Source organism: Leptodactylus fuscus, chromosome 3 (genome assembly GCF_031893055.1).
Source record: "Leptodactylus fuscus isolate aLepFus1 chromosome 3, aLepFus1.hap2, whole genome shotgun sequence".
Taxonomy (NCBI): Eukaryota; Metazoa; Chordata; class Amphibia; order Anura; family Leptodactylidae; genus Leptodactylus; species Leptodactylus fuscus.
Genome location: NC_134267.1, coordinates 178,607,278 through 178,633,481, shown reverse-complemented (window position 1 = coordinate 178,633,481; position 26,204 = coordinate 178,607,278). Strand labels below are relative to the sequence as shown.

General features: G+C 41.8%; 1 protein-coding gene and 1 non-coding gene across 2 annotated transcripts in view; one reads left to right on the top strand and one right to left on the bottom strand.

Annotated features, from left to right (window-relative positions):
• Nucleotides 1–26,204, top strand: part of SLC9A9 (solute carrier family 9 member A9) — a 571,893-nt gene that overhangs the window by 308,246 nt on the left and 237,443 nt on the right. Inside the window, exon 12 of the mRNA XM_075268848.1 lies at nt 7,450–7,603. Coding sequence (XP_075124949.1) covers nt 7,450–7,603 — 154 coding nt within the window. The remainder of the gene's footprint in view (nt 1–7,449; nt 7,604–26,204) is intronic.
• Nucleotides 11,372–11,461, bottom strand: LOC142198730 (U6atac minor spliceosomal RNA). Its single transcript, XR_012715388.1, has one exon. It is a non-coding gene; the product is annotated as a U6atac minor spliceosomal RNA (small nuclear RNA).

The window sequence follows — 26,204 nt, the reverse complement described above, 5'->3', positions numbered from 1 at the left end:
AGATGCTTCCTTTTGACTTTCTACCAGGGACCCGGTATAGTATTCTATATTCCACTGCAGTGCCACTATCTTATCCTAATGTTCTATTCACTTACACTTGAAAGACTTGTGAAATATGCATAATAATGTAAAAAATGTAATAGATCCTACAGACAGGCCAGCCTGTGTATTACTTCTGCATCTTAATGTCATAGCTAATTACAATTTTCAGGATATCTTAAATGAGGAGGGGCAATTAAGTAAGTGAAATATTTGCTACATGCCATGTTGTGATATATACAAAATTCCAAGAGCTTCTTATTTCAGCTGTATAGTACAATACAGTTCCAATGAAGCTACAGAGGATCACAGGATTTACTTCTTTACGCTATGAAGTAAGTAAAGATGTTAGCACAAAGCTTCTAATAAATGCATGATAACTGTCTGATTGCTGGGGGCTCCACCACTAGGACTCCACCACTAGGACGCTCACAACTAGAACAGTACTCCCAAACTTGTCATTCCTTCTAACTGCATGACCATAGCGAGTAGGAGTTTGATGCTTTGGTGGTTGAGTATGCTCCCGTCTGCTCCATTCACTATCTGTAGAGCTACTAGAACACTGTAATGGGTTCTCTCTGAAAAGCCCATAAACTTTAAATAATGTGGGACTGAACTCTAGTGATTGGTGGGGGTCCCTGTGGTGTGTCATCCAGCTCTCAGAAATTTTTCACCTGAATGTCTATTTTCGGATATTCATTTGATATGGCTTAGACTGGCTACAAGTTCTAATCACCATGGAAAGACTTATGGAAAAAGTCAAACTGCGATGTTCTTCACGGTTTCCATAATCCCAATAGAAGTGAATGGGAGCTACAAAACAGTCCAGTACATTTAACTACATGAAAAAAATCTTAGGTAAATAACAAGTGATAGAGCCAGGTGTAGATACTCTGCCACAACCCTGTAATGGATGGCGAAGCAGCAATCTGATCGGGACTGCTGTTGAACAGACCCAGGCAGAGTTTGACTGTTAGACATAGCAACCTAAAAGCAGTGGCTGTGAGCAGTTCTGCACCTTAAGGAAAGATGGCTGCAAGGTGCAGAAACAGGAACATAGTGAGATTCTTAACAAATCCATTAAATTAGGTGGTACAATCTAGGAGCATGCTTACTATAGAAACAGACCATTTGGATGCTATGAGGCCATTGGAAACATGACACCAAACTATAGTTTTTGTTATCCTCTTTGCTTCATAGGGAGTGTTCACACTACCGTCGGTGTCCGACAGCTAGTGTCCGCTGCTAATGTCCGTTCAAAATCTTGTGTGGACATTAGCAGCGGACACTAGCTGTGTCCGTGACATTTTGCATTAATTTAAATGGACATTGGGTGCGTTATTTTACTGTCCCTGAGTGTCCTTAACTGTCCGTTCACAAAGTTGTCCGACTCTTCAAGTGGACAGCAAAACCCGACACGGTAGGTTTTTGCTGTTCGCTTGAAAAGTCGGACATCTGTGGGAACGGACAGTTAAGGACAGACACGGACTGTAAAAGAACACAACCGATGTCCATTTAAATGAATGCAAAATGTCACGGACACAGCTAGTGTCCGCTGCTAATGTCCACACAAGATTTTGAACGGACATTAGCAGCGGAGACTAGCTGTCGGACACCGACTGTAGTGTGAACGCCCCCTAAGTGGCAGGAACATGTGTAAGACCCTCCTTCCTCCCCAGAGGAACGTCACTATTAATTTTAAAAAAAGTGATGAGGAACTGGCCCAAGGGCTGATATGGCGGTCTCTTCAGTCAGGTGACGTAACCTTCCTAACCTTTTTTGTTATTTTACATTATTCTAAGTTTTTGGTGCAACATTTTAAAGAGACTGCAAAACCTTATACTGTGATGGAAGAGGTTCACATTCATTTAATGTAAAACTTAGTGGTTCTGTGACTTGGCTGCCACAGTAATAAAGATTTATTGACCCCGCTTTTAGAGTGCCTTGTCATATGCTGTATCACAAGCCATCTTCTATTTAATATAACTACCAGCTAAATCAACACTTCCCCATAAAATCGTCTTTGATGATCGGTAGAGTGATAAAATGCAATGAAATCTGTCAAAACCTGGAATCTGTCTATTAGATCCTACTTAGGATTGTAATGCGAGACATAAAATCTTATGCTATTACACAATTATCTACATATCTGGAATAATCCAACTTAACTGTAGAGAGATGCTTGCTATTGAGTGTCTTCCACATACAGAAGCTAAATGACTGGCTGCTCTGTTAGATTGGTAATGAAATGCACAGACTTGTTTTTCTGCTTTTTATTCATCACCCTTATTCATATTTAATGTCGCATGCACCACCATTTTAAAGCCTTTTTAGGCACTTTGCACAAACTGATCCAATATCAGCCTTTTAAAAGCCGCTGTTTCATTTATCTGCATTGGTGTCTGGCAGCTATTTTCAAGGCTTTAAAAGGTTGAAATCTGTCTTTATCAACGACCTGCAGTCATCTATTATTTTCTCTTAGCATTCCCTTGTCATTCTCTACTGTCTGGCCTTGCACTTTGTGTCTCTCCCAAGCTCTTTGTTTGTCACATTCAGAATCTCAGCCAGGAGAACCTTCCCAACCTTCTCGCTCGCTCTTTACATAATGCCATGCACCGCAGAGTACATCAGCAGTGATGGCTATTTAACATGACTTTACCATTTTGCAATCAGTTTTGCAGCCATTTTACCTTTCAGCACTTTTCTTGACCTTCTAAGTGATATGCAGGTGATGACTGGAAATAGACAAGATATTCTTTTTTGTGCTTCGCCAACACACTGGTATATCATTTACAGCTGGAAGCCCCTGCCTATGAAATAAAACCTCTGAAATGGTCAGCATTGTGAGACATTACATAACAGGACAAAGTATATTACTTTCATATTCTTATATTAAGTAGACCAAGTGGTGTACAAGGAGGAGAGGGAGACTAAAGCAAAAAAAAAAAAAATCTAAATTGGACTATCCTGGAAGTTCTTTGCAGTGACGGATGGCATGGCTTCCAGACTGGATTCCTTCTTCTTTGTTCTTATATTGTATTATCTATGGAATGTGACACCTCAAGATATTTCAGGCTTCCTTCACATCTACTTTGGAGGATCTACTAGGAGCCTCAATTGCAGATTAATGACGGAAATCCAATAGACCATTGTAGCCAAAGTGCTCCATTCATATCTGTCATGTACCTGGTCTATTCTTTGTTCTACTCCTATAACAGAACGACCTACATGTGAACAAATCCTAGATTCCAAATTGTGGGACATTTTAAGCAATACTTTCTGACCAAGAGCCTACAATGGGTTTTAAAAAATATCCGTTACATAGCTCTGATTAAGTTGATCCACTACAAGGTTTAGTTCATAGAATAAACCCATTACAAACTGGACTACTGGCTGGTATGTGGGAGATAGACTCCATTGATGACAGCATGTGGAAGTTGTTTCTCAACCAGAATTCACTAGATCCAAGATGGTTCTTTTTGGACCTGGTTAGGGATTCCTCAGCTGACCGCTACTAATTTTGTCTAAAGCAGTCAACAAATCTAGACCAGAATATATTGCAGTGCTGGGTCCAAATTCTAGAATATTTTACCTTCCCTTACACAGTAGTCCTAAGCTGTAAGTGATACCAACGTTTTTGTAAATGGCTTAGTCGTGGGGGCAGTTTTAACAGACGTTATCATAAACTTCATAGTCCTTTCTCTGGGTTCAGTAATCTCCGGTTTAGCAACACATTGACTCCTAGTTCTATATTTGTGTTTTATTGGATTCGGAGACAAACAAAAGGCATATTAAGCAGGATCTTGTGGCGTTGACTTTGACCATGTGTGGTCAGACCTTGACATCACCATGTTCTGGTTAGTGAAGCCTTAGTGGAAGTTTCGGAAGCTTTCCCTCATACCAAGTATCTTTAATGTAGGAGTCTCCCAAGAGTGACATTATGGGGTCCCACCATAGTAAGGCTGAAAATAACTGCCCTAGATATAATGTCTGAATTCCCTGCAGTGACTGATAAGCTATATTATAATGCCAAGATAAAAGAACAAACTAACATAAAATGGTGAATCTTTAATGGCAAATATAATTGGAAGAGAAAGACATCCCTATTGCATATTGCATATTTGTGAAATACACAATCTGACAAATGCAACATTTAGTTAAACAACAGGTTACATGTTGAACGAGGGCCTTGACTGATATATAAGCATCCTGCATGTTGTACAGCCTGTAATTATAAGAGTCTGTACATTGTCTGTAATGGCATTTAACTACTGACTGTTTCTCCTATGGGACTATTTATCTGCCAGTACTGTGACTGGCTATTGTAAGCTGTGCATTCATGTCTGCCTGTCAAGAATAGGTCATTAGCTGGTCTCGAAGAGTAGGAATTGTGGACGATTGTTTCATTACCTTCATGTAATATGTCACCTGCTGGAGAAGAGACAATGCAAGTTGTAATGAATCAGGGAAATACTGCATAAAAGACATTGCTCATTATTTGGTTTGTATGGAATTAAAATAATTATTGTAACTAGACGTTGGTGTTCTGGAAAATGAATCCTGCATCTGTATCATATCTCCAGTGCACGCGCTGTGGAGGAATGCTTTATTCTTAATAAGGAGATTACAGAACAGGCACAGACAGACAATTCAGTGCTATCTGCATCACTGGAACATTTCCAAATAAATGTTAGTTTCTGTAATACTTTTCCTAAATTATATCTGAGTTGCTAGGATAAACCTTGTTTTTAGTGGTCGAAGATTATGGCAGCCCTTAAAGGGGCTGTCCATATGGATAACCATGTTTAGTAAAGAGGCAGAATAGATTAAAAAAAAGCTAGCATTTTCTCACTTCCCCGATCCTCTACTGCTGCTGTTCCAGCACTTACCAATTCACCAGCAGTTTCTGCTTCCTGGTCCCATCTTCACACACAGGAAATGCTTACTCAGCCAATCACTGGTGGAGGGGGTCAATGCAGTGGTCAGAGATTGCTGAGTGGGCATTTCCTTCATGTCAATACAGGACCAACTACAGGCCATTGGGGGACCAGTAAGGGTTGGAATGACAGTAGCACTAACTCTGTGAAATGAGTAATGAGTATTTTAGTATTTTTTAATCCAATGTACTCATTTACTAAATCAATTTTATTCTGAAGGACCAACCCTTTAGGAGCACTTAAAACATATTACTTAAAGGGATTCAATAATTAAAACTGCATTTTTTCAAGCTAATGCGTAGGAATAGCCTTAAGAAAGGCTATTCTTCTCCTACCTTTAAAAGTCTTCTCTGCGCCGCCGTTCCATAGATATCCCGGTTTTCATCGGTATGCAGATGCGTTTTCTCGCAGCACTGGAGGCGGTCCCCAGCACTCAAACTCTCCAGCGACAGCCTCTTCTTCCTCTAGAACGCCCTCTCTATGACGTGTTCTTCGGATGGCTTCTCCTGGATTTAAAAGGGACGCATGAGCAGTTGGCTCTGCCATGCCTTGCGGCCACTTATACAGAATGCTCGTGTAAGTGGCCACAACAAAATGACCACAGGCATGTGCAGTCGGCACTGCCCCAAGCGCATGCATCCCATTTAAAGCCAGAAGAAGTCATCTGAAGAACACATCACGGAGAGGGCATTCCAGAGGAAGATGAGGCCGTCGATAGAGAGTTTTCTTTTGCAGCACTGGGGAGGCTGCGAGAGAACTCATTTACATACTGATGAAAACCGGTATATTTACAGAACGGCGGCTCAGAGAAGACAAAAAAAAAAGATTGAATCCTTTTAAGGAGAGTGCCTGTGCAGGCGTTAAGGAGTTTCTTAGTGCCTGAACCCAGTCTACAGTCTCTCTCACTTAGCCAAACTAGTTTCACTACGCTGTGGTGATGAGATCCAACCAGATCGAAATAGCACTGTCCATAGCTGGAAGCCTGTTCCTTTTGGGATAGATATACTAGTCTGGCAATAATCCCACATCATGGTCTTAGGCTATCTGAAAAAGCCCTGCCTGATGTTTAAGGGGGATGTACTTGAAGCAGCAAAAATAGGCATTTTCCTAATTACATCCTAGAAAACAGATTTGCATATTCCCCAATATATCACTTATACACGCCTTCCTTATTCTACATGACACAGAAGAATATGATAGAAAATACATAAAGAATTAGCAGTTCAGATAAGGAAAGCTTATCAGAAAGCTGAAATAGCTACTTGCGTACTTTTCCAAAAGAGGCAATGCCTTAAAACTCCCAAGTATTAGTAGGATCTCCATTACAGACACAGAAGAAACACAATTGAAAGTGTAATAAGTGTTTTGCAGGAAATGAGCCTCAGTTATCTACAGTAACTCTTCCTGTATTTAGTCTACTTCTTTTCATGATCACATAGAGACAAAATACAGATTATTTCCACTAAAGATATACAAAAGAAATCTAACACACATACTTTAAAACATATATTTTGGCAGAATAGATATATGTTAAGCATATCCCATACCACATTGCCAGCCTTAAACACAGTCTATACCTCGTAACATCAGAAATATGACTTCAGAAGAGCCTTTCAGTTTATCTATAGTGGCATCCCACAGCTGGCAACATGCTACATGGCCATCAGATAAAAGTGATTGTAAACCCTACAGTACAACAGAATAACACTAACCATATAACACAGTCCTGTATAGTATGACCACATAATAGTGCATCTCAATAAATTAAAATATCATCAAAAAGTTTTTTTGATTTTTTTCTTTAGTAATTCAATTGAAAACATGAAAGCCATATATTATATTGTGTCATTACAAACAGAGTGAACTTTTTCAAGGGATTATTTCTGTTAATGTTGATGATAATGACTTTTGGGTTTTCCTTGGCTGTAAGCTATAATCTCAGAAAATTATAATATTATATAAAGAAATATTTAACACAGATATGTTGGCAAAATGAAAAGTCAGGTTTTGGTACTTTTGGCAGTGTGGACAGGTGCCAAATCCTGTTGAAAAATGAAAATTTCAACTCCAATAAGTTTGTGGGCAGAGGGAAGCATGAAGTGCTCTAGAATTTCCTGGTAGGCGGCTGCGTTGACTTTGATCTAGATAAAACACAGTGGACCTACCCCAGCAGATGACATGGCTCCCTAAACCATCACTGATTGTGCAAACTTCACACTAGACCTCCAGCAGCTTGGATACAGCTTGGTACAGCGGCCTCTCTACTCTTCCTCCAGATTCTGGGACCGTGATTTTCAAATGAATTGCAAAATTTACTTTCATCTGAAAACACCTTTGACCACTGAGCAACAGTCCATAACTTTTTTTTTAAGATATTCTATTTACTGAGCTGCACTAGTACTTGTCTCTGAAATCCATTTATATTAGGTGTTTGATCACAGGCCTATTTATTATACATAATTTCTTTTCACAGGTTTACGTGGCGCTATAGCCTTTGCACTAGCTATTCGGGATACAGACTCTCAGCCCAAACAGATGATGTTCACCACTACCTTGTTGGTTGTCTTCTTCACTGTATGGGTTTTTGGAGGTGGTACAACGCCAATGCTGACGTGGCTCCAGATCAGGTTGGTGATGTCTGTTTTCAATAATCTCCGAGGGTTTGATAACTGAATATTTTGTTCATGTCTTTCCTTTTATGGTATAGCCTAGCGTCCTCACAGCCCAGCGATGATGCTAGGCTATTAGGACCAACCTTCTGGGAGTGGGGAGGTACAGTCCTATGAAAAAGTTTGGGCACCCCTATTAATCTTAATCATTTTTAGTTCTAAATATTTTGGTGTTTGCAACAGCCATTTCAGTTTGCTATATCTAATAACTGATGGACACAGTAATATTTCAGGATTGAAATGAGGTTTATTGTACTAACAGAAAATGCGCAATATGCATTAAACCAAAATTTGACCGGTGCAAAAATATGGGCACCTCAACAGAAAAGTGACATTAATATTTAGTACATCCTCCTTTTGCAAAGATAACAGCCTCTAGTCGCTTCCTGTAGCTTTTAATCAGTTCCTGGATCCTGGATGAAGGTATTTTGGACCATTTCTTTCTACAAAACAATTCAAGTTCAGTTAAGTTTGATGGTCGCCGAACATGGACAGCCCGCTCTCAAATGATCTGAAAACAAAGATTGTTCAACATAGTTGTTCAGGGGAAGGATACAAAACGTTGTCTCAGAGATTTAACCTGTCAGTTTCCACTGTGAGGAACATAGTAAGGAAATGGAAGACCACAGGGACAGTTCTTGTTAAGCCCAGAAGTGGCAGGCCAAGAAAAATATCAGAAAGGCAGAGAAGAAGAATGGTGAGAACAGTCAAGGACAATCCACAGACCACCTCCAAAGAGCTGCAGCATCATCTTGCTGCACATGGTGTCACTGTGCATCGGTAACAATACAGCGCACTTTGCACAAGGAGAAACTGTCAGGGAGAGTGATGAGAAAGAAGCCGTTTCTGCACGTACGCCACAAATAGAGTTGCCTGAGGTATGCAAAAGCACATTTGGAGAAGCCAACTTCATTTTGGAAACAAAGATTGAGTTGTTTGGTTATAAAAAAAGGCGTTATGCATGGCGTCCAAAAAGAAACAGCATTCCAAGAAAAACACTTGCTATCCACTGTAAAATTTGGTGGAGGTTCCATCATGCTTTGGGGCTGTGTGGCCAATGCCGGCATCGGGAATCTTGTTAAAGTTGAGGGTCGCATGGATTCCACTCAGTATCAGCAGATTCTTGAGAATAATGTTCAAGAATCAGTGACGAAGTTGAAGTTACGCCGGGGATGGATATTTCAGCAAGACAATGATCCAAAACACCGCTCCAAATCCTCAGGCATTCATGCAGAGGAACAATTACAATGTTCTGGAATGGCCATCCCAGTCCCCAGACCTGAATATCATTGAACATCTGTGGGATGATTTGAAGCGGGCTGTCCATGCTCAGCGACCATCTAACTTAACTGAACTTGAATTGTTTGTCCAAAATACCTTTATCCAGGATCCAGGAACTGATTAAAATCTACAGGAAGCGACTAGAGGCTGTTATCTTTGCAAAAGGAGGATCTACTAAATATTAATGTCACTTTTCTGTTGAGGTGCCCATACTTTTGCACCGCTCAAATTTTGGTTTAATGCATATTGCACATTTTCTGTTAGTACAATAAAGCTCATTTCAATCCTGAAATATTACTGTGTCCATCAGTTATTAGATATATCAAACTGAAATGGCTGTTGCAAATACCAAAATATTTAGAACTAAAAATGATTAAGATTAATAGGGGTGCCCAAACTTTTTCATAGGACTGTATCTGTGCCGAAAATAACGCTGAAGTCAGTTCACTGTCGGCTTTCTAGTGGTATATAATACCGTACAGCACATATCTAAGGATGTGAAAGGTCCTCTTTAAAGGGACTATCCAGTCAGAAGCTCAAATATCATGTACTGTATATCTCAGTACCTATAGATAATCATTGCAGTTTCCTTTTTCTTGCCTGCTTTTAGCTGTGATCTGTGACCCTAAGACTCAGTCCTGCAAGGCAACAGGTTTAAACACTGAGCCACCATGCTGCTACTACTGTGCCTACTGGTAGTCTGGGGTAGTCTGAGACACACCTGGTTACCCATTATATCAGTGTGCTGCTCCCGTCCCTGCAGCTCTGCCACTTCAGATTGGCTGCTAAAATCTATCACAAGAAGTCCGTAAATAGCAATCTGTTTACAGCAAGGCAGAATTACAGATTACCCAAGCAGTAATATTATTAGATAATTGCCATGCATGCACTGAGGCAATTGAGCTTTTACTATGGGAAGGGGGGGTATGGAAGGTCTTTTTAACCATACCCACACCTCAAACCCAGTTTACATTATATGTGTGCATAAGCTTTTCAATAGATGTTAATGACTGAAGCAGACATCAGACGTCCATTCTAGGAAAGGAGAATGCAGCCATAGCTTGGATTGTCTCCTATTTACAAGCAGTGAGAGTAACAATGATTCTCATTTTGTAAAGTTTACCCCAATGCTAAGCCAAGAGACAAAACAGAATTGGAGTCAATAAAGCTAAGAAAGAAACCAGGATTAGTAGTCAGCTGAAGACATGAACATATCAGACCAAGCTTACAGTGTATATAATGTTGCTTAGGAGACAAAAACAAGTCAGTAAGAAGATTTAATGGTATAAAAGGGGTATTATGGTTCAGCAAACACGTTTTTAGATATTTTGCTACAGAATAATGTTAATGATTTAATGATCTCTTTTTCTAGAGCATCTGGCATGTCCATACAGTACATTTCAGGGACAACCTATTGAGCTTAAAGGGATCCTATCATACAAACACATTTTTTTCTTAGTAACATGTCGGAATAGCCTTAAGAAAGGCTATTCGTCTCCTACCTTTCATTGTCTTCTCCACGCCGCCATTCCGTAGGAATCCCGGTTCTTGTCGGTATGCAAATTAGTTCTCTTGCAGCACTGGGGTGCGCCCCAGCGCTCAAACAGCACTGGGGGCGTCCTCAATGCTGCCAGAGAACTCTCTCCAGCTCCGCCTCAATCTTCATCAGGAACACTTGGCAGGTTACCTGACAGACTATAACTCATCACTTAGGGTCTCAGCAATGGGGACGCTCTGTGATCTACCTATCATTATGACACCTCTCTAATAGAGATGAGCGAGTAGTGTTTGATCGAGTAGGTGTTCGATCGAATACTACGGTATTCGAAATACTCGTACTCGATAGAACACTACTATCTGTTCGAAGTTTAAGGTTCGATGCAGAACCAGCGTTGATTGGCAGAATGCTATACATTCTGCCAATCAACGCTGGTTCTTCTCTTACCTTTAGAAGTCTTCTCTGTGCAGCGTCCCCGCGGCGTCTTCCGGCTGGAATTCACTCTGCCTAGGCATCCGGCCTAGGCAAAGCCAACTGCGCATGCGCGGGCATGCCCTCGCATGCACAGTCGGCTCTGCTCAGGCGTTAGGCAGGGCAGAGCCAACTGCACATGACCGCACATACGCAGTCGGCTCTGCCTAGGCCCCGATGCCTAGGCAGAGTGAATTCCAGCCGGAAGAGGACGCGGGGACTCTGCGCCAGGAGAAAACTTCAAGGAGAATCCAGCCCGACCGTCACTTGTGGACTTGGTAAGTATAATTTTATCGAATTTTGCATACCCCTGATACGAGCATTTCCCCCCATAGACTATAATGGGGTTCAAAATCCGTTCGAACAGTCGAACAGTTCGGCTGTTCGAATCGGATTTCGAACCTCGGACATTTTAGTGTTCGCTCATCTCTACTCTCTAACATAAAGGGATTTCCAAAGTTTTACCCTCAGTTAAGACACAATGTTATAACTGTACCATGTTGTTGGCCACGCGGCTTCTTTCCTTCTCAAGGAGAGTGCTCACCTTCTCTGCTTTCATACATCACATTACAATGTTACATTTTGTTACAGTTCGTAGAGAGTAGCACATTATAGGAGATAAAATGACAGTAAGAGTTAAACTAGGACATGAATGTCTGTGTGGTGTATATAAAGTAAATTATATGAGAATTTTCATGAAAATCAGTGTTTATTCTTATACAAAAATTAGCTGAAGAAGGCTTTAGAGGCAGTGAGGGGCAAATTTGGGCAGCAGTTAGGGGTGAATATCTAAGATAGAGAGTCAAGCATTAGCAGAAGAAGAGAAGCCCTTTTTAGCTCATAACCAGAAAAATATCAAGGTTTTCATGAAAATGGAGCAATGATGCAAAATAAGAAGGACATCTTTGGAAAGTGCAGACGCAGCCCTACAAGGTACTGGCATTAGTCTAATACTGCTTTTCCTGCTGACAGATTCCCTTTAATGTCACTATTTTCATATACTGAATTATACATCTATATTAGTTAATAGAGATGAGCGAACAGTGTTCTATCGAACACATGTTCGATCGGATATCAGGGTGTTCGCCATGTTCGAATCGAATCGAACACCACGTGGTAAAGTGCGCCAAAATTCGATTCCCCTCCCACCTTCCCTGGCGCCTTTTTTGCACCAATAACAGCGCAGGGGAGGTGGGACAGGAACTACGACACTGGGGGCATTGAAAAAAATTGGAAAAAGTCATTGGCTGCCGAAATCAGGTGACCTCCATTTTAGACGAATAGTGGATTTCAAATCCGGGTCATATGAGAATGTGAACTTTGTGACTATGAGACAGGGATAGCTGTACAGGCAGGGATAGCTAGGGATAACCTTTATTTAGGGGGGAATGTTATTAAAAATAACTTTTTGGGGCTCTATCGGGTGTGTAATTGTGATTTTTGTGAGATAAACTTTTTCCCATAGGGATGCATTGGCCAGCGCTGATTGGCCGAATTCCGTACTCTGGCCAATCAGTGCTGGCCAATGCATTCTATTAGCTTGATGAAGCAGAGTGTGCACAAGGGTTCAAGCGCACCCTCGGCTCTGATGTAGCAGAGCCGAGGGTGCACTTGAACCCTTGTGCACCCTCGGCTCTGCTACATCAGAGCCGAGGGTGCGCTTGAACCCTTGTGCACACTCTGCTTCATCAAGCTAATAGAATGCATTGGCCAGCGCTGATTGGCCAATGCATTCTATTAGCCCGATGAAGTAGAGCTGAATGTGTGTGCTAAGCACACACATTCAGCTCTACTTCATCGGGCTAATAGAATGCATTGGCCAGCGCTGATTGGCCAGAGTACGGAATTCGGCCAATCAGCGCTGGCTCTGCTGGAGGAGGCGGAGTCTAAGATCGCTCCACACCAGTCTCCATTCAGGTCCGACCTTAGACTCCGCCTCCTCCAGCAGAGCCAGCGCTGATTGGCCGAATTCCGTACTCTGGCCAATCAGCACTGGCTAATGCATTGTATTGGCGTGATGAAGCAGTGCTGAATGTGTGTGCTTAACACACACATTCAGCTCTACTTCATCGGGCTAATAGAATGCATTGGCCAATCAGCGCTGGCCAATGCATTCTATTAGCGTGAACTGAGTTTGCACAGGGGTTCTAGTGCACCCTCGGCTCTGCTACATCAGATTGCTACATCTGATGTAGCAGTGCCGAGTGTGCATCAGATGTGTAGTTGAGCAAAACTGACTCAGCACTGCTAAGTCTCTGCATTCGCATAGGAATGCATTGGCCAGCCTTCGGCCAATCAGCGCTGGCTCTGCCGGAGGAGGCGGAGTCTAAGGTCGGACCTGAATGGAGACTGGTGTGGAGCGATCTTAGACTCCGCCTCCTCCAGCAGAGCCAGCGCTGATTGGTCGAGTTCCGTACTCTGGCCAATCAGCACTGGCCAATGCATTTCTATGGGGAAAAGTTAGCTTGCGAAAATCGCAAACTGACAGGGATTTCCATGAAATAAAGTGACTTTTATGCCCCCAGACATGCTTCCCCTGCTGTCCCAGTGTCATTCCAGGGTGTTGGTATCATTTCCTGGGGTGTCATAGTGGACTTGGTGACCCTCCAGACACGAATTTGGGTTTCCCCCTTAACGAGTTTATGTTCCCCATAGACTATAATGGGGTTCGAAACCCATTCGAACACTCGAACAGTGAGCGGCTGTTCGAATCGAATTTCGAACCTCGAACATTTTAGTGTTCGCTCATCTCTATTAGTTAAGTTTTTTTGCGGGGGAATGAAAAAATCAGCAATTCCAACATAGCTATTTTTGGTTTATTTTTATGGCATCCATCCTGTGGTATAAATAACATTTTCTATTGCAGCAATTATAAATGTTTTTCTACTTTTGCACAAAAAAATAAAAACTGTAGAAATATCACTGCATTCTGAGATCCATAGCAGTTTATTATTCCCATCAACAATACTGTGATTTTTTTTATTTTTTACAGTGTTTTTTCATGACGTCCTCCATGACGGCTACACAAGGAGGTTGACCTCTGACCCTCTGTAGGGACAGGAACTGAGAGACTCGTTAAATACACCACTCCCACCACCATACACCAGTGTCTCCTGTCCCTACACTGGGTTGGGATGAGAGGCTCCACTCCGTCAGGAGGAAAAAGGAAAAATGTTACCACCGTCCGGTCCTCGGTCGTACTCGATAGCGAGGAGGAAGTAGCAATTTTCCTTTCCGAAACACTGGCACCTGTGGCATGGGTGAGCAAAATATGTTACTGCTATGTAGGTCAGGTTTTTTTTTTATCCAGAGGTGTAACTGGGAGCCCTTGGTGCTCCTGCTACCACCGCACCCTCTACAGTTACATCACTGGTTTTATTAATATAAAACTGAGCAAAGTATACGAGTCTTTCAGGATTTTAAGGCCGGGATCCCATGTGGAGTAAGCGCTGCAGTTTGGCTGCGACAAAAAAGCTGATGTTACAGTCACTGCAAAGGCTGGGATTTCCAAAACTGGTTGCAGTTTTGGAAATTGCAGCATGCCAGTTATACCTACAGAAATGTTGACGGTTTCCCGATAGTTATAATGGAAGCAGAATGTCTCTGCGGACTTTCTGTGAAAAGTGCTGCAGGAAAAAGTGCCACGGTTTTTCCCACAGCGCGTTCTTGCTGCAGCCTGCTATTTATCCTTATCATAGTTCAGTCAATATTAGATCATGAGTTGAGTCCCAGCACCCCCACTGATCAGCTGTTTGCACTAGCAGAGCTGTGTAGTGGCCAAAACATATACTGCAAGCTCAGTCCCATTCACCTGCTTATATCAGACTTAGCATGAGATTTTCTGGCTGTTTATAAATGCACATTTATGTAGAGTCCTGCACCTTTTAATACATTTCTTGCAAGCCTCTCTAAAAATCTTTACTTAACTGAGACCACTGTCTGGAAATAGTAGTCCAGGTTTTGTTATGGGACCCAATGGCGACTCATTGTAGCTTTTGTATTCGACACCTCTTTAGTTTGATTCCTATTTTTATACAAGGCCCCTGGTGTCGACTGTATTGTTTGGGTCTTGGTGACCCCTGTCTTCAGGCTTCTTTGAGGTAGTATGTTGTGTATAGAAGAGAAGACAGAAAATGTTATTGTCCCCATCACAGACTGACCCTCGTAACACAATCCACATTATGAAGATGGAGTTATGTGTTATCTGCTCTTGGTATATAGCGCCCCCCCCCCCTCCCCCATAGTCTCCAATTCTGCAGGAGCTGCCGCCATGTGTGTAGGTGATGACACACTTTATTATATAATGGATCAGCAGCCGAGTCTAGTTCTGCAGCAATCACTTTCATCATGGCCATTTGTAAGGAGAGATCCAGACAAAACTATAATATAGAATGCTATATACTACAGCAGGGGTAGGCAACCTTCGGCACGCAAGCGGTTGTAAAACTACAACCCCCAGTATGCTTACTTGCTCTGCTGTTCTTGGAACTCCCATAGAAGTGAATGGAGCATGTTGGGAGTTGTAGTTTCACAGCAGCTGGAGTGCTGAAGGTTGCTGAACACTGTACTCATACCAGACGTACATGAGATTGAAGATATGACCCCTGGTGTCTACTATATTCGGTGGCTTTTGGTGACCCAGTCTTCAGTCTTCTTTGAGGTAATGTGTTGTGTATAGAAGAGAGGACACACAATGTTATTGTCCCCATCACAGAGACTGACCCCCATAACACTTAGGACAGGAGTTGACATTATGACATGGAATTACGTGTGATCTGCTCTTGGTATATGGCGCCTTTCATATTCCCCAATCCTGCCACCATGTACAAAGGAAATGATACACTTTATTATATAGTGGATCAGCAGCCGAATCTAGTTCTGGATTACTGAGCGGCCACGATCACTCTCATCATGGCTAGTGTGTAAGGAGAGATCCAAACAAAAGACAAAAAAACACAGTATATATTTTTTTTAATTTTTTTATTGAACAGCAATAAGCAACATTGTAATAAAGTTATTACTGGCCCTTTACTATATTATAAAATGGGTCACTGACTCAAAAGCCAACCGACCCAAAGATCCAGAGGAAGGCGAAACGAACTCCCCGGAGCCTTATACCTCAGGGGGGCAAAAAATTCCTTCCTGACCCCACATGTGGCGATCGGATATCTCCCTGGATCCAAACTGTCCTGCTGCATATTGCTGTGTATATTATTATTTGTTCTGGAGAGCTGACCCTGTAAGGAAAGAAAGAGACATCCTGCTCCCAAGAGCTTACAATCTAATACAATACATCATTATATTAATCACATTCGCACAGCGCTGGCAGGCATTAGTTTCAGGATAAAGTCTTATGACACCTCTCTTCTTGGAGAGTTCCTTTATCAGAACACAAAGTGCTCGCCTGTCACAGAAGGGGATTTCTACCGTGAGATTCAACCCTTCTTTATATTCTTGCATACTCGGCCCTGGGACACTTATGAGAATGTCCACAAGGTTTCAATCCCTTATACACAATCACACTTCAGACACTCCAGGGCCCAGACACACAACAGTCAGGGATTCTTGTCTCCAACATTCACACAGTATCACTATGGTTATGTTATGGGGGCTGACAGTACTCGCTGACATTGTTGGACGCCCAACAACCGCTAGCCGGGAAACGCAGCCCAAGGACAGGAGTCACCCAGCCAGGCTGGCCATGACGAGGGGATCATGTGGAAACTACCCACTTCCACACTAGCGCTCACGTTAGTGACAACTTATGGTAATTCTTATACTCTATAGAAATGCAATATACAAACACACAAGATTATTATCTTATGGAATCTAAAATGAGGCACAGCATGTAAATAAACTACCCTAATTTCTCTAAGGGGGCATTCACACTACCGCTGCTGTCCGGTTTAGGACGGAAACACCAGGCAAGCTGGACAGGGGACGGGTTGCCAGCGGTCAGCTTTAAAACCCATCCATTTGAATGGGTTTTTAAAGGTGACTTCTGGTGTCCGTAGGCAGCCTCTCAGCTTACAATCTAATACAATACGCCTGGTAACCATTTTTTTTACACGGACTCAAAGTCCTGCATGTACGACTTTGTGCCCATGCAAAAAAAAAAAAAAAAGGGTTTGGGGACGGAGAGGCTGCATACAGACACCGATGGTCACCTTTAAAAAAAAAACAAAAAAAAAAACATTCAAATGACCACTGGCAAGCCGTCTCCTGTCTAGTTTCCCTGGATTTAGGATGGAAACCCGGGGGCGGACAGCAGCAGTAGTGTGAATGCCCCCCAAGATAATATCCACCTTGTAATAATAATAATAATAATAATAATAATAAATAATAACAGAACAAACCATGAATATTACGTCCAGGTGTCTCCAGATAATGTGACAGTACATTTGGGAAAAAAAAAAAGAGGAACCAGGAATTAGAACTTCACACAAGCAACATTAAGAAAGACAGATAGACAGACAGACAACATGTAAGGACAGATCATAGACGTCTAACAGAACCATCTTTTACATGCTAGCATGGAGCCATATTTATTCCCTGTGACCCTTCTCACAATGGCTCTGGACTTACTCTTGGGAACTTTTCCTTTTAAAGAATCCTCCTGACAATCTCTGCAGGAAAGGAGAAAGGGCTTCTTAGGCTTGGTTCACATCTGAGACACCTGACAGACCCCAGTGGACTCCATGATAGTCAATAGGGTCCGCCCGTCTACATATGTTACCATGGAAACAGTGGTCCGGCTCTCTGTTGTTCGGGTCCATCAGCGGACCTGAATACCAGAGAGGACAACGCTAGTATGAAACTAACATTACCAAGATTTTTAGGAGCTAATGGTTTAGTTCTGTAGTACACTATGTAACCCCAGCCATACCATGTGTAAACGAAGCCTCAGCGTGGACTAAAGAGCCGCCTACGTGGACATACCGTCCTCTTCAAGCTTAAGTGACCCAAGATGGTGGCAGTGTACAACGTTACACACTCCATTCCTATTGCAATGTCATGTGGAATCTGTGATGTCAGCTGTCATGTGATGTTGTCATAGCTGCCACTGTTTTTTTTTAAATACATTCTTTATTTATAGTATACAAATAAATCAAACAAATAATATAAGCAACAAAAAATACAAAAAAAAAAAAGAAACAAGCAGGCCAGCAACTGTTGTTTTATGTATTCCCTTGCCCAGGGCCACACTGTGTCTAAACCCGTCCCAGTGTGGGGGCAATAAGTGGGCATTATACTGTATGGAGGGAGGAGTAGGAAGGGGTTACAAATAGAGAAGCAGCCAGCATTTCCATGTAGTGGCCCCTGCACACAGTATTATACCTCATAGTGGCCCTTGCACACAGTATTATGCTGCATAGTGGCCCCTGCACACAGTATTATCCCCCATAGTGGCCTCTGCACACACTATTATGCTGCATAGTGGCCCCTTTACAAAATATTATGCCCCATAGTGGCCTCTACACAAAGTATTATTCCCCATAGTGGCCCCTGCACATAGTATCTGGTATATCTCTTTGTGTGGCCTTCATGCTGGACATCATGGAAAACCAGAGTTAGACTTACCGGTAACGCTGGGTTCACACCAACACCCAATCTATGTTTTCAGGTTTGGCAGACCGTGTCCGGCCATGAGCGCCGGTGAGCGTTTTGTGCTCTCTGTGGCTAAACTGTTTTTTTTCGCTGCGGAGAGCACAAAATGCTCACCAGCGCTCACGGGCGGAGACTTTTCAAATCTATTCAAATGAATGGGTTTGAAAAATGACTGCAGGTTTCCGTTAGAGATGAGCAAACACTGTTTGGATCAGCCGATCCGAACAGCGCGCACCCATAGAAATGAATGGAAGCACCTGTGACGCTGACTTTGCCGGCGGCCGGCCGACTTCACAGGTGCTTCCATTCATCGGCTGATCCGAACAGTGTTCGCTCATCTCTAGTTTCCGTCTCCTGGCCAGTTTCAGGCAGGAAACGGAAACCTGCAAAACAGAGGCCCGCGGTGCAGATATGAACAAGCCCTACCTTTGTTTCCATGTAGTCCACCATGACGGCATCTAATTACCCTCCCTAGTTAAATATTTATATGTAAGACAGCATAGTTTATATTTCGCACCTTTCCTTTGTAATTTGGTAAACACTGGTGTATGGCGGTGGGAGTGGTGTATTTAACGAGTCTCTCAGTTCCTGTCCCTACAGAGGGTCAGAGGTCAACTTCCTTGTGTAGCCGTCATGTTGAAGTCATGGATACAAAGTTACCGGTAAGTCTAACTAGTTTTCTTATGTTTTTTTTTTTTGTTTTTGTGTGTTTGTTTGCAAGGTGAGTTGTACTTTAGTTTTCACTTGTACCATTATGGGTTAATTTTTGGTTACGTCTTATAATAATTTTAACATTGTTTTTGTCGCTTGTTTTGTAGTTTATTTTGTGGGTTAAATAATTATTACAGGGGCAGGCTGCTTATAAGACCCTAACTTTGACTGAGCATAATACGCGTCTCTAAAAAGCAGACCTGGAGACCAATGTTTGGATTCCAGATGTGTTACAGGTGGCTGATGTAATATAGAGGGAGCGCACTCCATTTCTCTAAGGGTAAGATCACACGGGGTTTTTTGGTCCAGAACCTGAGGCACAGGCTACCTCAGGTTCCGGACCAAAATACTGGCAGCTGCAACTGGATGCCGGTGCAGTGCACAGACATCCATTCGCGCAGTCCGCTCCGGATTAGGCCCAAATGAATGGGCCTAGTCAGGAGGGAGGTGTCTTCAGGCGGATGTCGCGAAGCGAATCCACCTGAAAGTATGAGCATGTCAGCTCCCGGAAAGAAGAACTGTCTTCTTGGTCAGGATTTTGAGGCGGGCACGGCCTCAAAATCCTGACCAAAAAACCCTGTGTGAACCTGGAGGCTGATTTTGAGGCGGATTCAGTGTCAAAAAACTCTGTATGCCCTGACCCTTAGATGCCATGATTGGTATTGACTGCAGCATTTAAAGGGTTAAAGGGTATTTAATGCCATCAAAACTGTTTTTTTAAACCACTGTGTAAACATATATTGTTGTAGACATACTACACAGACTTGTGTGAAAGATCAGTCTTTCTGCTGAGAAATTCAACTTTTTCTTATGTAAGTGAGCTGTTTAGTGCACTTGGGGCAAGGCCATAGCTCCTGGAGCACAGTCTTCTTTTGTGGCCACTGCAAATTGTTATCCAAATGTCTGTCTTTATGTTTTTAGTGCAGCATTAGTTCATGACAACAAAAGAAAGTGGGAGCTTGAACAGATGTGCCCCTAATCTGAGAGGACCAAGCAGCTTATTTGTATACTAAATAAAAGTTGAATTTTGCAACAGTAAGCTTGTACTTTGACATAAGTAAGGTATGTTCTCTATGTCCGTAACCACCCCTACTACAGTATATAAGTGGTTTGCGTGGTGATAGACAATGTTTATACAAATGTTTATTAGGCAACCAAGCACCCGCTTCAGCTGACACAGAACACTAATGCAGCACTTACTATAGAACACCATAATCTCATAATCTCCCGCCTAGATTACTGCAACACCCTTCTCCATGGACTCCCAGCTAACACCCTCACCCCCCTCCAATGCACCCTAAACTGTGCTGCTCGCTTAATCTACCTCACTCCCCGATCCTCATCGGCTGCACCCCTCTGCCAGTCCCTTCACTGGCTACCCATAGCCCAGCGAATTGAGTTCAAGCTACTAACGTTAACATACAAAGCCATCCACAACCTGTCCCCTCCATATATCTCTGTGCTAATCTCTCGCTACCTGCCCACACGTAACCTCAGATCCTCCAATGACCTCCTACTCCGCTCTGCTCTCATCCGCTCCTCACACAACTGTCTCCAAGATTTCTCCCATGTATCCCCCATACTCTGGAACTCCATACCAAGACACACAAGACTGACCCCCACAATCACAGGATTCAAGAAGGCCCTGAAGACTCACCTATTCAGGAAGGCCTACAACCCCCAATAACACTATCACCAAACGACCATCTGAGCAGTCTCCCCCTCTCCTTCTGTCTCTACCCCCTTCCCCCATAGATTGTCTACCCCACTGTGCGAGTTGGTCATTGTTAGTATTATATCTACCTGTATATTTTGTGTATTGTATGTAAACCCCCAAATGTAAAGCACCATGGAATTAATGGTGATATATAAATAAACAATAGTAATAATAAATAATAATAACACCATGAAAACGCAGCACTCTAGGATAAGGCCACCATAATAAGCCACAACAAGCCTTGTATTCCCATATTGGCCATAAAATACTCCTTTAAGAGTTTAACTTTAATTTAAAGGTTTTAAAAAGGTTGTAGCATTTTGACTTGTCTAGCAAAGAGGAAATGTAAGGGAGTACACATTTGTATATTTACCAAAAATAAGTTGGACAAGGAATAAATAAATCCTAAAAGATCTTGGCAACATACTTTTTGTGATGGGAAATGTGCCATGGTGACCTCATAAACAGAGTAGAAAGCATAGGAGTTCTTGTCTTCTTTACGGTTGGTCACAGCTCTCAGGGTAAAGGAACGCTCATAGTCAGATCATTTTTCTGAAGAAGACTGCTATACCATGAGAATTTGCATTCCTTCAAGGCCACACATCATATTTTGAGAGTTATATGAAGTCACTAGTCTAAGCGTAAAGGACATTACTGGGAACGGTAATGAGAGCAATTCTTCTCTTTCTAGGTTAGGATTTAGAAGTTCACGATTTGTAACCTAAATCTGCACATTGCAGAATAACAATACTATTCATTTCCAGAACACTCCATAGGTTCCTTCTAAATATCAATGGTCTATTTTTTTTCCTATTATCATATTATTTGTTTAGGAGAAATACAGATCAGCCACAAGTGTAATTATTACACAAAGAGCTTTGGAAACATTGTTTTCTGCTTGAAGTGTTCTTGAGCTACAAGTGTATTGTTTGTTACAGTTCACTCATTGTGTGATGTTGGAACATGCTGTACTCTGTAATTTCATTTTCTCAAGAATTCAATTGTGGGTTCAGGAAAGCTTATGAAAATTTAATTTTACATATAATATTGTATTAAAGTGAATCGTTTTCTTTCGTGGACTGTGGAGGAATTGACTGTACCGAAATAGATTCCAAGATTAATCAGATTTGCCAGCATGACACATACAAAGTGTCTGTGTGGGTTCTAAATACAGCCTTTGTTTTGTCTCAAGATATTCTGAGGCTTAGGTCTGTGATACACAGTATATTATTAGCACCTTGTGTAAATAGCTTTATGGCATAGGTGTTATATAAAGGCATCAGTCCAGTTTGCATATAGAGCTGTTCAGTATTTGTCACAAATAATACTGTATATGTACATTACTTTTGACCCTCTTATTCTATTAATACCTTTGTTACTATTCTATTAGTGGCAACCTGGAGCTTCAGCTAATATCCCAAACGAGACCAGTTCTTGTTTCCAATTTATAACCCTGTTATTGAAGTCAGTGGGTATAACCAAAGCCTGTAAAGTGTTTTGTTCTCATCTATGGGACTTCCTGTATAATTTATGTTAAAGATCAAAATATATGACAGATGTAACAAACTTTAACTGATAATTTAACACTTTACTCAGGGGTCTCAAACACATAGGCCACATTCAGCCCCTGGGGCTGTCATTTACGGCCAGGGGTGGGATGCAGCTGCTTCTCCTTGATTTTACCGATAAGCTGGTTGAAAATGTAGCCAAATCGCAGAAGAGGAATCGTGACCTGGTTGAGAAATTGGCAGAGCACTTTCCAACTTGTTGGCCACAAGCTATATTAGGCCTTCAGAGTATAAGCTGTAGGAAGTGTGAGTGCAGTACTTACCTCTCTGCTCCCCAGCATCTCCTGCTCCTTCCAGGTGTCACAGTAGTGTGTTTGTAGCAGAGGAGAAACACAAGTGGGAAGCAGTGAGGTAAATACTGTACTAATCACTTCTGTAGGAGGGCAGTGATGGGGGCCTGACCACTGCATGGGAACCATTTTGCCATTTGGGATTGTAGCCCTGACTTAAATGGAAATTTTCACCATGAAAATGCAATGCAATGTGCAGGCAGCAAGTTATAGAGAAGGATTTGCTGAGTAGATTAATATATATTTTTGTGGGAAAATTTCAGTATAATTTGTATTTTATGAATTTATGTCATTGACTACATGACTGCAAGCACACAGTGATTGACAAACACATAGTCATACAGGGAGCGCTGCCCACACCTTGCACTGCTTTTTAAGGTGACAGGTTTGCTACAATACAAGAAAGCCAATGAAACAGTCAGGGTAAAGCTTCATGTTAGATGTTAAGTGAAAGTTTTCTACATCTATATATATTATCATTATATCTACTAGTTTTAAATTGCAGCTTAAAGCTAAAGCCCCAAGTTGCGGAAATGCAGCTTTTTTTGTTGCAGATTTTGTTGCGTTTTTTGGAGCCAAAGCCAAGAGTGGCTTCAAAAGGAATGTGAAATATGTAGGAAGCTCTGATACTTCTACCTTTTGCTTAATCCACTTCTCACTTTGGCTCAAAAAAATGCAACAAAAAAAGCTGTGTTTCCGCAACGTGGGTCCTTGGCCTTTCCAAGCTCATGAAATCTTTCTAGAAATGGTCAGCAATAACAAAAGGAGTAATACCTTACCAATACCCTACTGTTCCCATGCCAACATTTCCCTGGTCCACACTGGGCTCTGTTTACCTGCTTTTATTGATGTGTCGACACAACATGCAAGCACTACAGCCAGTTATTGGCCCCACTGATGACCTTAGTCGTGTCAACACATCACTGCTACAGCCAGTTATTAGCTACACTGGTCACATGTGGACATGTCATATCACCACTCAAACAAAGACCAACGGGTGACCAGCGAAGCGTCGACACTGGAGTGGCAAGTTTGAGTATTTGTTCTTTTTCGACCATATAATTTCATAGGGTTGAAGAATTCCTTTGTTTTTCCATTTTTGTCTCACTTCCCTCAGCACTTTTGAATCCTTTGTGTTCTATCTGGAGAAATATTCCCATTAGCTTAACTCCTGGGACCATTCTCGATTTTCTCTTGTCTTTGCTTCATGTATTATTTCATTTAGGTAATTGGTCCCTCCTGTCCTTAATTTTGGCTATTTTGCTCTTGTCTCGCATACTTTTTGTGACCAGACAAATAGAAAGAATAAGCGGCACTACTGAAATATTATAGCCTTTGTTCTGATTCTGTATCACTCTTTCACAATTCCATCAATTGGAGTAAAGGACAAATTTATTTATTAATTATGCTTACTTATATAGCGCCATCATATTCCGCAGCGCTTTACAGATATTGTCAGTCACTGTCCTATATAGGGCTCACAATCTACATTCCCTATCAGTATGTCTTTGGTGTGTGGGAGGAAACCGGGGTACTTGGAGGAAACCCACACAAACACGGGGAGAACATACAAACTCCTTGCAGATGTTGTACTTGGCAGGATTTGAACGCAGGACGACAGATAGCCACGTTGTCAAATTGAAAAGACCGTACGGCCAGTCAGGTGGTGCTCTCTCTATATATAGTCCATACAAAAATAGTAAAAAAATAGAGCAAAAATAGGGCACTCACCGAGACAACGGGTCTAAAACCAGTAGACTTTTATTTCATTTCTTTAAAATCCAGCGCATAGGGACAGAGTAGGATGGAAATACATATAATTAAGCGACGATCGTTTCATGCATTTCGCATTTCATCAGGCTTACTACCTTAATTATATGTGTTTCCATCCTACTCTGTCCCTGTGCGCTGGATTTTAAAGAAATTAAATAAGTCTACTGGTTTTAGACCCGTTGTCTCGGTGAGTGCCCTATTTTTGCTCTATTTTTTTTACTTTTTGTGACCGTTTTGATGCAGTTTTTGATCCAAAGCCACAATTGTATCCACAAAGAAGGAAATGTATGATGTAAAGACATACAAGTCTCCCCCACTATAATATCCATTTAAAAAAAAACCTTAAATTTTAAGTTGTTTTTTTTTTTCCAGTGAACGTGTTGATTAGCTACATCCCCTCCACCGCCTGTGAATCCCCTTAATAATATCCACTCATGTCTGCTTCAAAAAAAAAAAAAAAACTGTATCAAAAGCTGCATGTGTGATTCCGGACTAAAAAGCTTGTCTATAAAGATTGTGGGAACATTTTCTTTGGTCTGATCACATGTTTGTATCCAGCCCAGTTCCTGTATTCCTCTGTTCCCTCTCTTGCTTTAGTAAATACAGTTTTTGTCTCTAGTAGTTCTTCCATACAATGTATGCTGTTTGCTACCTTATTATTTGCAGCATCCAAATTGCCTGGCATTGCTTTGAAATATCGGTCTCTCATTTTTCTAACCATACTCTACCCAAACTTGATCTTTACTGACCATGCATTTGGGGGAATTTACTAAAATATGTTTTCTGTCTCAGAAATAGCATATTTTTGGCACACCCAAAAATTCACCACTTTCTCCATTTTCTGACATACTTATTACTGTTAATAAAATTGGGTGGAAGTCGAGGTGGGCCAGGCTATGCCTAAGTCCAACAGGTTTACTATAACTCATGCTACTGTAATGTATAGAGGATTAGTGAAAAATGCTACCCATCGGGTGTAATATGTCCCTGAAGAATGGATCTATTTACGGCCATTTTGCATCTCAGTTGTGCACATATAGCCTTATACTTATCTTTCCTGCTGGATCCACTTCTGGTTTTATCTCAAAGTGTAGTGATATTTTTTCCAGAAAATGCTGTGTGTGAATCCTACCATAGTGCCTGTCTGTGGCGCAAATCACAATGTCCACTTCTTAGCATTACTGTTAGTAGTCAATTCCTTATAACTTTGTAGGATTACGGTTGCTTCACACAGCTATGTTATGCCTGTGTTATATGGCTCTTATTGCAACCAGAAATTCCTACCAGATTCCTATGATCGTCCTAGTTTGTGCCATGAGACTTGTGTTCATGGTTTTTTTGGCAGTAATACGGACTGTTTGCATGCGGGCTTAAGCTGGGTTCACACCAGCGCCTGAACTCTGTTTTAAGGTTTCCATCTTCTGCATGCAGAAGACGGAAACCTGTCATTCTGAGTCCGTCCGTGAGCGCTGGGGAGCGTTTTATGTGCTCCACAGCTAAACAGTTTATTTTTTTAAACCGGACACAGAGTACTGCATGTCCGACTCTGTGTCCAGTTTTAAAAAAACTGTTTCGCCGCAGAGTGCATAAAACGTTCACCGGCGCACACAGACGGAGACTTTTCAAGCCCATTCAAATGAAT